The sequence below is a fragment of the Phallusia mammillata genome, chromosome 7, assembly GCF_965637545.1.
Source record: "Phallusia mammillata chromosome 7, kaPhaMamm4.hap1.1, whole genome shotgun sequence".
In the NCBI taxonomy this organism is placed as follows: Eukaryota; Metazoa; Chordata; class Ascidiacea; order Phlebobranchia; family Ascidiidae; genus Phallusia; species Phallusia mammillata.
This window is the reverse complement of record NC_137258.1, coordinates 10793046-10805229: the sequence shown is the minus strand read 5'-3', so window position 1 is coordinate 10805229 and position 12184 is coordinate 10793046. Positions and strand designations below refer to the sequence as shown.

General features: G+C 33.1%; 1 protein-coding gene across 1 annotated transcript; it reads right to left on the bottom strand.

Moving 5' to 3' along the window:
- Positions 1-304: 304 nt before the first annotated feature.
- LOC145237106 (uncharacterized) lies at positions 305-7962 on the bottom strand. Its single transcript, XM_080099852.1, has 15 exons — positions 6963-7962; positions 5714-5944; positions 4903-5124; positions 4664-4769; positions 4433-4593; positions 2511-2648; positions 2106-2344; positions 1867-2034; positions 1578-1791; positions 1432-1513; positions 1037-1156; positions 861-981; positions 583-767; positions 446-524; positions 305-377 (listed from the first exon to the last, which is right to left on the bottom strand). Exons 1-10 carry the CDS (start codon positions 6991-6993, stop codon positions 1440-1442), a joined length of 1584 nt encoding a protein of 527 aa, XP_079955978.1. The 5' UTR covers positions 6994-7962; the 3' UTR covers positions 305-377; positions 446-524; positions 583-767; positions 861-981; positions 1037-1156; positions 1432-1439.
- Between the last annotated feature and the right edge of the window lie 4222 nt (positions 7963-12184).

Here is a 12184-nt window from a genome sequence, read left to right as displayed (position 1 = left end):
TTCCTTTAAAGTCTGCCAAAAAGTGATTATTATATTCAACAGAACTTAATTTTTCGACATGGGAAAGTTTGTAAAAAATGGGCAAAACAATATTAATTAAACTGAATTATGACACAAATCCTTTAAACAACAAATCTAACCATAAACTGCACTTGAAATGTTTCTTCCACATTGTTTGTGAAGGTTTTGTACACAGACCTTAATCTGCTAACAGGAATTACATAATCATTGGCCTCCTTAAATTTTTGAATATTATGTACAGCATCTAAAATAATATGGATAATTAAAAGTTTATTATTTGATAACATTGTATATTAGGATGTAGAAACAGTGTATCTCCATTTTTCTGTGGGTTTGATTTTAAGGCTTTCTGTCTCCTGAAAAAGTATACATTTATTAGAATTTTTTAAATAATAATTTACTATAAAATGAAGTTGGATTTTACCTGTGTAGCAAAACAGAAATTAAAAACACAACCATCACCAGAACTCCAATAGTAACACCTATTATTAATCCACTGATATCTGTAAAACATCAGTATTTCACATTTTGCTTTCATTTCAACCAAACATATGATGTAACCTTTAACCAAAAGTACAGTGTAACCAGTTGGAAGTGGGCTCATAAGAGAAGTATAACTCTGTGTTGTTTCAGACACTGAGGTTGTTTCCACATCAACATTGACCAGTTTGCCATTGAAGGAAACCAATCCACTTGATTGCATGAATACTTCAGTATCACTTGGAGTTGTTGTAGCAATACTAAATCTAAAACATCACAAAAAGTATGAGAAATACCCACTTAGAAATACCTTATTACACCACAAGTTCAAACTAAGAAATATACATCACAAAACCTACACAGCATTCGCTGGTACTGCTGGATTTTCACAAGTGTATGATTCAGAATGTTGTTTTTCAACACCAACATGATGAATTTTGGCTTGTGTTCAAGTTAAATTTTTTCTCTGTGCCTTCAAATCTGAAAATGGTGCAAGTTCTTATCTTTTGCTTTGCTGCTACACTTCTTTACCTACCTTCTTACAGCAGCGACACAAAACCAATCAGAATCTTTTCCTTTCAAACTCTTTTTCAGTGATTTCCAAGAAAAATAAGTTAGATCTGATTGACTTTTATTTGCAATAACAAAGTAACAACTAAAATTGTAAAAATCACATAATTAGCAAATGCAGCAGCTACATATGTACCAGGACAAAACATTTTAAGTTGAATAGACTTTTCTTAAAAAATGAATGATTATGGGGTTTATAGATGATAAAAAATGTCAACACCAGTATAGAGCTAGAGCAAGCACAAAAACTAAAAGTACATATTGTACTAAAGACACAATTTACATTTTTGCAATTACATTTTTGTAATACTCATTTTCAGCATGAACTTACACCACAAAAATATTTGTAGGTCACCCTACCTGATGGGTCAATTTTCTTCACTTGCAGCCCAAATGGTAACAGTTGAGTTTTCTACTTGTGGTGTTTCTATAAAATCTGGGCCTATAAATAAATTTCAAAATTTTACTTATAGTTCTAAAATTTATTTTTATACCACATTGATTACTTTTGATCGGTGTAGAGCAGCTCCCACTTGCAGGCAGTGATAAATCTAAACCACACATAGGTTGTTGCAACTCGACAACATACTGCTTGTTTGGTTTTGTGGAAAAATTGAAAGACTGAAAGCCAGTTTGAATCTTGACAGTGTGGTTTGTTTTTGTCAACACCTCCAGCATTGGATTTTCAATGCTGATATTTGGTTTTGAAGTAACGAAGATCTATCAAGATGATAACCACATGGCAAAAATTAAAAGCAAAAAAATACCCAAATAAATTGTCATTTGAAAACATACCTGAGCATTTGTTAGTATATTTACACCTGATGGCCATAACCAGGTGATAACACAAACATCGCCACTTAAAGACATGGACAAACCTATCACACTCAAATTACTTTTGTCATTTGTTGAAAACACTGAGTTTAAATGAGGAAAATTCCAGTATTGTGGAAACAGTTTAATCTGCAATTGAGGTTGAGTTGTAATGTTAACAATTAACATACATAACTGATTTATACAACTAGTTATCCCACCTCCAAGCTGTATTCAACATTAGGTTGTAGATGGTTGATGGAATTTGTATATTTGTAATTACTAGATGAATCTTGAGAGAAATTATACACTTGAATAGTCTCCGGGGTTGTTATGTTGCTGATAGTAATGCTGTATTGTATTGTCCCAATAAATTTTGTTTGGTCTTGCCACAAAATAATGGCAGTGGATTTGTTGCACAATGAATTTGATTCAATTTTCAAGTAATGAACTGGTTCAGCTATAAAAGTACACAAATAAATACAAATTTTGCAGCAAAACATGTGAAACATTTATTCATAATTTCTGAATCATAATTAAATAAGCTACAAAACTAGTTGATTAAAAATGAAAACAAAGTGTCTCAAGTGCCAAATTAATGCAATAAAAATCAACATGGTAAATACCTTTAAACTGGCACACAAAATTTCTTAGAGTATTACATTTGTCATCCTTCCATTCATACTTGTTTGATGTGAAATCAAGTATTAAACAGTTTTTTTGGGTTGGTTTTTGGCCAATTGAAGTACACCCCATTTTCATAGCTGTAGTCTGAAAGTAAGGGTGATAGTGTTCTGCACAATATTTATAATTAATACTATCAATTCAACTGTCAGTAATTGTACTCAAACAAAAATTTCACATTTGTTTTACTTTGCTTAAAGAACTGCTAAAAACACTGTGAGCTTCAATAGAACTCTCACTGCATTAGGTTGAGTTTTATTTGACTGATTAAAAGTTTGTTGAGTTGAAAGTTGATTTGACTTCACTGATTTGAATAATGAAGAATTTACAACAAAAACATTTGCAACAAAGAGTGGCAAGTTTAAACCGTGATGTAATACCTACATTTGGTGGCTGTAACTCAAGTAAATCTAAAGTTCCAAAAATTTATTTAAAGACAAGTGTATTGGACTTCCATAGTTTAGAATTGTGCCATGCTAGTGTTTTGAATTTTTTAAAGCAGAGATAAATGTATTAAGTACAACTTAGTCAATAAGAAAAAAAAATCTTTTGTATTAACATGGAACAATTTAACTTAATGTACAGTAAGGTAACAGACAGGTGATGACAAAATCAACCTATTAAAATATTGATTTTCATACTTGATCCGGTCCACATATTTCGATGACTATAGTTATAAAACAGAACATTGTTTGTCCAATAATAATTTCCATTTTGCTTCATGCCACCAGTGTATACTGTAATAACAACAACCATAAATGTTGAATTTTATTATGAGACAAACATAAAGGCATGTAACTGTACAATGTTTCAAAATGCAAACATTTATCAATTGTATGCTACTTACTGCTTCGCATGCCATTTGGTCTGTAATTTAACAGTTTTGTATTTAAGAACTGATCAACCTCATAATCAGGTATATTAACAAGGTGTCCACCATATTGTTCACAAACTGACTGTGCTTGATTTTTCTTTGATGTTGAGTTTGCAAACCAATAATAGTATCCATCAAAATAATCTAAATCTGTAAATTAAAAAACATGTCGTTTATTTAAATATATTTTTAAAAGTATTTTTAAATGACTTACCCAAACTAAATGTTGCAGTTCTGGAGTTACCTAACTTATTAAAAGCTTCACAAGACACAACAGCTCAAGGTCCAAGAATCACAGCATCATATACAGTAATGGTTGATGTTATTGTTGTTTCATTAACATAATTAGTTTGAACATAAATTGGCTGGGCTTTATCACTTCCATTGACAATCTTTCCATTTATTTTCCAAACTGCTTGTGGCTGTGGTTTGCCTCGAAATTGGCAACTTATCACCAATTTCTTATTAAATTTGACAGCTGAAGTAATCTGAGGTGTTGATGATGCAAGGTAGGGAACATACCAAAGTGGGATAACTGAATTTGAAAAAAAGTAATAAAAAATATCACCTGTTTATCACAAATTAATTAAAAATTAACTTACTCAAAAAGTCATTTTTTTATAAAATTAAAGCAGAAAATTATATTAATCTCAAAAAATAATTGTGACGCTATGGGTTCGCTAAACAAGCAAAATAAACTCTCAACTCATGATCAGGATTTTGAATCAACAAAGGAATTTCAAACAGAATGCAATAAAAGAGACCTTAAATTTTTATACACTAAACGCTTTGACCTGTTGACAAACTCCAAAAATAATATTTTTTCACAACAACCAAAACACATTTGTCTTGAGTAATATAATTGTGGCTGAGGATTGACATTTACAAAAAACTTATTAGGACTGAGATTGTTAAAATGCAATTATGTAAATACTGAATAAATGAATTCAACAATGAATTGATTTGATTATACAAATATGTTTATGTTACCAGTTAGATTAAAAGTTGTATTTACATTCCATTCACTTTCATTCACATAATTTGTTGCTGTACATGTGTATACACCTGTATCTTCTATTTTAGCACTGTTGATTTTGAACTCAGATGTTACCGAGTATACAGTTGTTACTGGTGTTTGTCCATAAGATGACCTTGTAAACAAAATCATGCAAAATTATTTGCCAAACAGTGTATTGCTAGACAGTTATGTTTTATTCTTACCATGTTATTGCGGGTTGATAGTAACCATGAGAAGAACAAATGACTGAAACAGGTTCAGTTTCATTGTCAACCATTTCATAGTGAGTCAGGGATATATTTGCAGGAACTGAAGTACTGATCAATCAATTAGGATAAGACTAACAGCAAATACATTGAGCACAATTTTAAAAACACTATTAAAACAATATCCATTTCTTCAGAAAAAAATACAACACTAAGACATCAAAAATAATACTAACCGTATACATAAAAATGTTGAAAGATTGTGTAATTATAATTTGGGTATGATGCCTTAACAGTGTAGTTTCCAACATTTTCAAAATTATTAATAATGACAGGCAATGAATAGGTTCCAATATTCACAGCAGAAATTTCAATCATGGTTAGAGTAATCATAATGTTAATTGTAGCTGGTATTCTGGTCATAATTGTCTCATTTAACAAGTGAATTGTAATCCATTCTAAACAACAAAAAGGTAATAGTTATTTTTCGATTTCTGCCAACAATATTGCAAACAATTATGTCTTGAACTAAACAGATGTATTCTGTAGTAACAGATTTGGCGTTTTCACAATCAAATAGTTTCCAAATATTTTTTAATAGTGAAGCAACTTTACAACACAGGCGAAACAAGTTAACTGGCTAGTCCAATTTTCCAAGAATTTTACTTCAAATATTCAAATTTGGTACAGATTTAGATTGAAAGTACAGATTTGACAAAAGAGTTGCTAATTTACACTTTTCCAGATGAAAGGGTTTTTTAATAGGTCATTCATTACACTGTCAACGTATACACAACTGCACAAAATTGACCTGGAATTTTCTTCACCATAATGATAGTATAGAATAGATTTCTACTTTTCCTTTTCTGATTAGGCAAATTGCATTTAACTTATTTGCCTAGATATAATGGACAACAGTCTTGGATTTACTAAACCATCCCAATTACCCATTTTTCGGATAAACCAACCAGCCATTAGGCAACTTGGTCTTTATTTAGTAGTTGATAATACAATAAACTTAAAACTAACATTTTGACAACCACTTACCCTTTTTTTCACAAATATATTTTTGAAATTCGGAAGAAAATCTTGTCATACACCGACCAACTGAATTACCAGAGTAATTGAAAGCAAGAATTATAATACACTTGCTTAGTCCATAACCAATTGCAGCTTTGTTATTAAATATAGCCTGACTTCCATCGTCCCAAATACCAAAAAAATTATTATCTGTTTTTCCTCCTATCCAAAATGATTCACTCTTTACCGCAGCAAGTTCTGGCCAGTAAGAATGCAATATTTTCAGCAACAAAACTCCATTGTTGTAAAACACTATTAATAAAGTCCTGCATAGCTTTGGACTTAATATAAAGTAAGTGGGTCACACTAAAAGCAGAAAAACAGAAAAGAGGGAAAAGCAGGAAATCAGCACTAAAAGCAGAAAAGAAAGGAAAAGCAGAAAAAAGGGAAATTTGTGTTTTCTAAAACAGGGAAAAAATAATTCCAGAAAAACAGGAAAAGAGTGAAATTTCTTGTTTCATTACGAAAAGCAGAAAAACGGGAAATGTTTCTTTATTTGTTTTTTATACCTTTCTAATGGGCTACTCTAAAATACGCAATCTACGGCTATAAGGGTCAAGGTGAGGGATTGTAATACAAATAAATTTATTATTTAATTTAGATAGCTTTTGGACCTAATTTTCTTAGTGTTAACATGTGGTACCATACAGTGCTTTGTACCACTTTCAACATATATGAGAATATTAAGTCCATACTGGGAATCTAAAACTAAATTATAGTGTTATTTTTATCATAAACCTTTACCCAGACCCTAAAAGCCCTAACCATCAACATTTTATAGATTGTGTATTTTGGAGGAGCCCCTTTCTAACTCGTAAAAATCATTTGAATGTGATCTATTAGCGTTCTACATTGATTGTGTGTTGTGTCCAATACTGAAAAACAAGAAATGTTTTTTATTTGTTTATTTCCCGTCTTTTCTGTATTTTGACACAATCAATGTAGAACGCTATTAGAACACTTTCGAATGGTTTTTAAGAGCTAGAACGGCAAAAAAACAAATAAAGAAACATTTCCCGTTTTTTTGCTTTTCGTATTTCTCGTATAAATTTTTTATGAAACAAGAAATTTTACTCTTTTTCTGTTTTTCTGGAATTATTTTTTCCCTCTTTTAGAAAAGACAAATTTCCCTTGTTTCTGCTTTTCCTTTCTTTTCTGCTTTTAGTGTTGATTTCCTGCTTTTCCCGCTTTTCTGTTTTTCTGCTTTTAGTGTTACCCAAAGTAAGTGGGCTCCTTTTGCTTTGCATGCTGCAGTCGCTTCACTTTTATTCTTATAAGTTGTGTTGTAGAAATAGATAGTAGAATCACCAAACTGCTCAACATGAGAAAAATCTGGAAAAGTAAAAAAAAGTTTTACAAGAAATTCTTAGCACACTTATTTTGCAATGCAACCATTTTTTTCTGTTTTAACTAAAATTGTTTTCTTTTAACAACTAAATGACAACATTGTTTACATAAATGTCTATTAAATTTTTTGTTTTACTTTTATAATTTAGACTAATTTATAAGTCTTGCATCAATTTAATTGCGGTCACATAAGTCTACTGTGCAATCAATAGTTTTTTTAAGGTAAGGGTGTTATCAATGGTAAAATAAAATCAACACATATGGTTCTAAACATTTTGTTAGTACCTAACAAAAGAGTTTAAACAAGAACAATTTATAAATAAAAATGACCCAAACACCTTGCTTCAGACACAAATGTCATTTCGCCGAAATGGAAGTCAAAAAATATTTAGAGGAAATTTTTTTGATTTCGTAGTTTACCACATTAAGGAATAGATCACCCAATCATAAAAATAGTAAAAAATAAAAACCATTATGCAAAATTACATTGCAAGCATTGTTCATTATCAAAAACAAACACTTTTTTAAGCCAAAAGAAAAGCTTTAATCCTTTTACAAGTCAGTGGTGAATTAAAAGGAAGGTCAAAGTTAACGTAAGTTACAAGTTTGACGAACAACTAAATTATATTCCGGCAATGAAGGAAAAAGTTTGACAAGTGTTTTTAAAACATATACTCGAGTACTATCCATTACTGCAATAAAAAGCGGACGAACGACTCTATAAAATACTACCCCCAGTGGCTAAAAGTGGCCCATTTGTTTAAAGGGGCCCAGCTTAGTGGACATTTTTCGAAAGTTTGACGAACAACGAAATTATGTTCCGGCAATGAAGGAAAAAGTTTGACAAGTGTTTTTAAAACATATACCCGAGTACTATCCATTTCAGCAATAAAAAGCGGACGAACGACTCTATAAAATACTACCCCCAGTGAGTAAAAGTGGCCCATTTGTTTAAAGGGGCCCAGCTTAGTGGACATTTTTCGAAAGTTTGACGAACAACGAAATTATATTCCGGCAATGAAGGAAAAAGTTTGACAAGTGTTTTTGAAACATATACCCGAGTACTATCCATTTCTGCAATAAAAAGCGGACGAACGACTCTATAAAATACTACCCCCAGTGGTTAAAAATGGCCCATTTGTTTAAAGGGTCCCAGCTTAGTGGACATTTTTCGAAAGTTTAACGGACAACGAAATTATGTTCCGGCAATGAAGGAAAAAGTTTGACAAGTGTTTTTAAAACATATACCCGAGTACTATCCATTTCTGCAATAAAAAGCGGACGAACGACTCTATAAAATACTACCCCGAGTGGTTAAAAATGGTCCATTTGTTTAAAGGGGCCCAGCTTAGTGGACATTTTTCGAAAGTTTGACGAACAACGAAATTATGTTCCGGCAATGAAGGAAAAAGTTTGACAAGTGTTTTTGAAACATATACTGAAGTACTATCCATTTCTGCAATAAAAAGCGGACGAACGACTCTATAAAATACTACCCCCAGTGGGTAAAAATGGTCCATTTGTTTAAAGGGGCCCAGCTTAGTGGACATGTTTCGAAAGTTTGACGAACAACGAAATTATGTTCCGGCAATGAAGGAAAAAGTTTGACAAGTGTTTTTGAAACATATACCCGAGTACTATCCATTTCTGCAATAAAAAGCGGACGAACGACTCTATAAAATACTACCCCCAGTGGTTAAAAATGGCCCATTTGTTTAAAGGGGCCCAGCTTAGTGGACATTTTTCGAAAGTTTGACGAACAACGAAATTATGTTCCGGCAATGAAGGAAAAAGTTTGACAAGTGTTTTTGAAACATATACCCGAGTACTATCCATTTCTGCAATAAAAAGCGGACGAACGACTCTATAAAATACTACCCCCAGTGGTTAAAAGTGGTTCATTTGTTTAAAGGGGCCCAGCTTAGTGGACATTTTTCGAAAGTTTAACGGACAACGAAATTATGTTCCGGCAATGAAGGAAAAAGTTTGACAAGTGTTTTTGAAACATATACTGAAGTACTATCCATTTCTGCAATAAAAAGCGGACGAACGACTCTATAAAATACTACCCCCAGTGGTTAAAAATGGCCCATTTGTTTAAAGGGTCCCAGCTTAGTGGACATTTTTCGAAAGTTTAACGGACAACGAAATTATGTTCCGGCAATGAAGGAAAAAGTTTGACAAGTGTTTTTGAAACATATACTGAAGTACTATCCATTTCTGCAATAAAAAGCGGACGAACGACTCTATAAAATACTACCCCCAGTGGGTAAAAATGGTCCATTTGTTTAAAGGGGCCCAGCTTAGTGGACATGTTTCGAAAGTTTGACGAACAACGAAATTATGTTCCGGCAATGAAGGAAAAAGTTTGACAAGTGTTTTTGAAACATATACCCGAGTACTATCCATTTCTGCAATAAAAAGCGGACGAACGACTCTATAAAATACTACCCCCAGTGAGTAAAAGTGGCCCATTTGTTTAAAGGGGCCCAGCTTAGTGGACATTTTTCGAAAGTTTGACGAACAACGAAATTATGTTCCGGCAATGAAGGAAAAAGTTTGACAAGTGTTTTTAAAACATATACCCGAGTACTATCCATTTCTGCAATAAAAAGCGGACGAACGACTCTATAAAATACTACCCCGAGTGGTTAAAAATGGCCCATTTGTTTAAAGGGGCCCAGCTTAGTGGACATTTTTCGAAAGTTTGACGAACAACGAAATTATGTTCCGGCAGGCGGGACCAACTTAAACGCCAACTTCAATTTCAGTCGGCGAATAAATTACAAAGAAAATTATTTGACAATTTAACAGAAGCGGAACGTTGGTTAGGTGCACATACTTTTTTACCCTCCCAATCCGTGCTTCGCAACATAAAAAGCGAAGGTAAATCTATGTTCCACTATTCCAAACTATGGTATATAAATTTGTTGCACTTTCTCCAGTTAAAAAAGCAACGAACTTTTGTTCGCCTAATATGCATTCATCCCCCGTCTGTAACATTATATTCAAATTTACAAGTAAAACTCTATTTCGACCTTTGTTTAAAAGATATCGTCTACTTTGATGCTACTGGAAGTTGCCTTCGTAGTCAAAACGGATACTCCGATTTTCAGGTGTACACACTTTTAGTAAGAAACCCTACAAAAGGGGAAGTGGCACTTCCGGTGGCAACAAACGTTACCACTTGTCATGACAGCAATAGCATCAGCCATTTTCTCGAGTCGTTTCTAATGAACGTTGTAAAAATTTGTAAAGTATCTAGAAAACCGGCTTTTATAATTATTGATGGATCCATGGCCATGTGGAATGGGGTTCTTAAAGCCTTATGTAGAGAATCGCGCCTTGAATATTACAATCGTTGTCATCGCATAGTAGTTGGGTTGCCACTTAAAGATGATTTAAAATTAACAATAGTGCATAATTGTTACAGTCATGCCATGAAAGCAGCCAAAATTATGTGCCTGAAACACTGGTCCGACAAGAAATTAGCTCAGTCGGCACTATACTGGGTAAATTTGCTTTTTACTTGCAAAACTATTAAGGAATTAGATGATGCTGTTGCTAGTTTAATTATTTTAACCCACTGCGAAAAAAACTCTCCCCTTGTAGAAAAACACTTTAACAATTTGAAACACAAACTCGACAACTCTCTAAGTGTAAACGTTGACAATGACACCTTTGAATTGGACCCGGGTGATGATGCAGATTATTTTTTTACTGGAAAAAGTGATGATGCTTTACAAGAAAAAAAATCCCCATTTTTTCATCGTTACGACAGAATGTTTAAAAAAATTATTGTTTCAGACGAGTACAACATACAACTGTCAGCAAATCTTGAAAACAATTTGTACCACAATCCAACTTTTTTCAAAATATTACTTGAACGGGTACTGAGCAGAATTTGTTGCACATCACATCTATTGCTAGGGGATTTATCTCGCCATGTTGCCGACGACACGTCGCCTGAGCAGCATGAGCTGTACTTAGATTATTCAAATAAATGTGACAAATTAAGTAATGTAAAATTTCAGACCATTTTGACAAACAATAACACACAAGGAATTATAGAACAGCATTTCGGGGACATGAAACAAAATTATATCGACGGTAAAAGAGTAGCACGAATAGACGACTTTGTCCATCTATATCACAAAGCGATAAAGGTTCAGGAAAAACAATTTGCTGACAGTTTGATGCACTTAAATAAAAATACGCAAAACACTGGAACAGACGAAAAATCCACCCCTTTGGTTTTGGCGCAATTTAAAAAACGAAAACGAAATTCAAAAAGCTTCTATTCGTCACCACGATTGGCAAAACGAATTCGGTTTCAAAATAATAGTACTAAAGACAACAATGAATTAACCAGTACCCCAACTTTGGCGCATTTTTCCTTTGTTTCATCAACTCCCTCTGTCGTAAAAATGGTGAAAACATTGGCAAATTATATTTGGCATCATGTGACATTTACTGACGCATCGATTTTAAATCAGGCTTTAATAACGCCCAACGGCAGTCCACTAACATGGTTAGATTTGTGTTCACTGTGCACCGAACCAAAAAACTCCACACGCGACGCACTTCTGTCACATGTTCACACTAAGGACACGTTCGGGTGGCTTACTAGTAATGTCGTAGATTCGTATATCCACCGATCGGTTAATATTGGTAACACTTTTCTAAATTCCGAGTTTGGTATGCTGGACTGCTGCGTTACTGAACAAATTTTAAACAACAAAGCATTTAAAAACTTGCAAGGAGTTATGCAACCCATCTGTCGGCCAACAGACGGTCAAATCAGGAATAACTTACTTATTCCTATCCTATGGAAAAATCATTTTATGCTCATTTGGTTTTGCAAAGATAAAATGGAACTTAAATTATTTGATTCAGCTAAAGAAACCCAAAACGAACTTGTTAAGTTAATACAGTCCCATCTAGTGCCGTTTTTAAATGACATTACTGGCCCAGGCTCAAAGATTAAACTCTTCCAGGACACTTTAATACCACAAACAGACCATTTAAGTTGCGGAGTTTGCGTTTGTTATGGAGTAGACCAAATTATTTCAAACGTATCAAAACAACCCC

Bases quoted from the DNA above. Each gene is read 5' to 3' on its own strand.
- LOC145237106 (XM_080099852.1), bottom strand. From the start codon at position 6,993: ATGCAAAGCAAAAGGAGCCCACTTACTTTGG. The intron at 5,945-6,962 runs GTAACACTAAAA...CTTACTGGCCAG, and splicing joins AAGGAGCCCACTTACTTTGG to AACTTGCTGCGGTAAAGAGT. The intron at 1,514-1,577 runs GTAATCAATGTG...ATTTATTTATAG, and splicing joins CTGCTCTACACCGATCAAAA to GCCCAGATTTTATAGAAACA.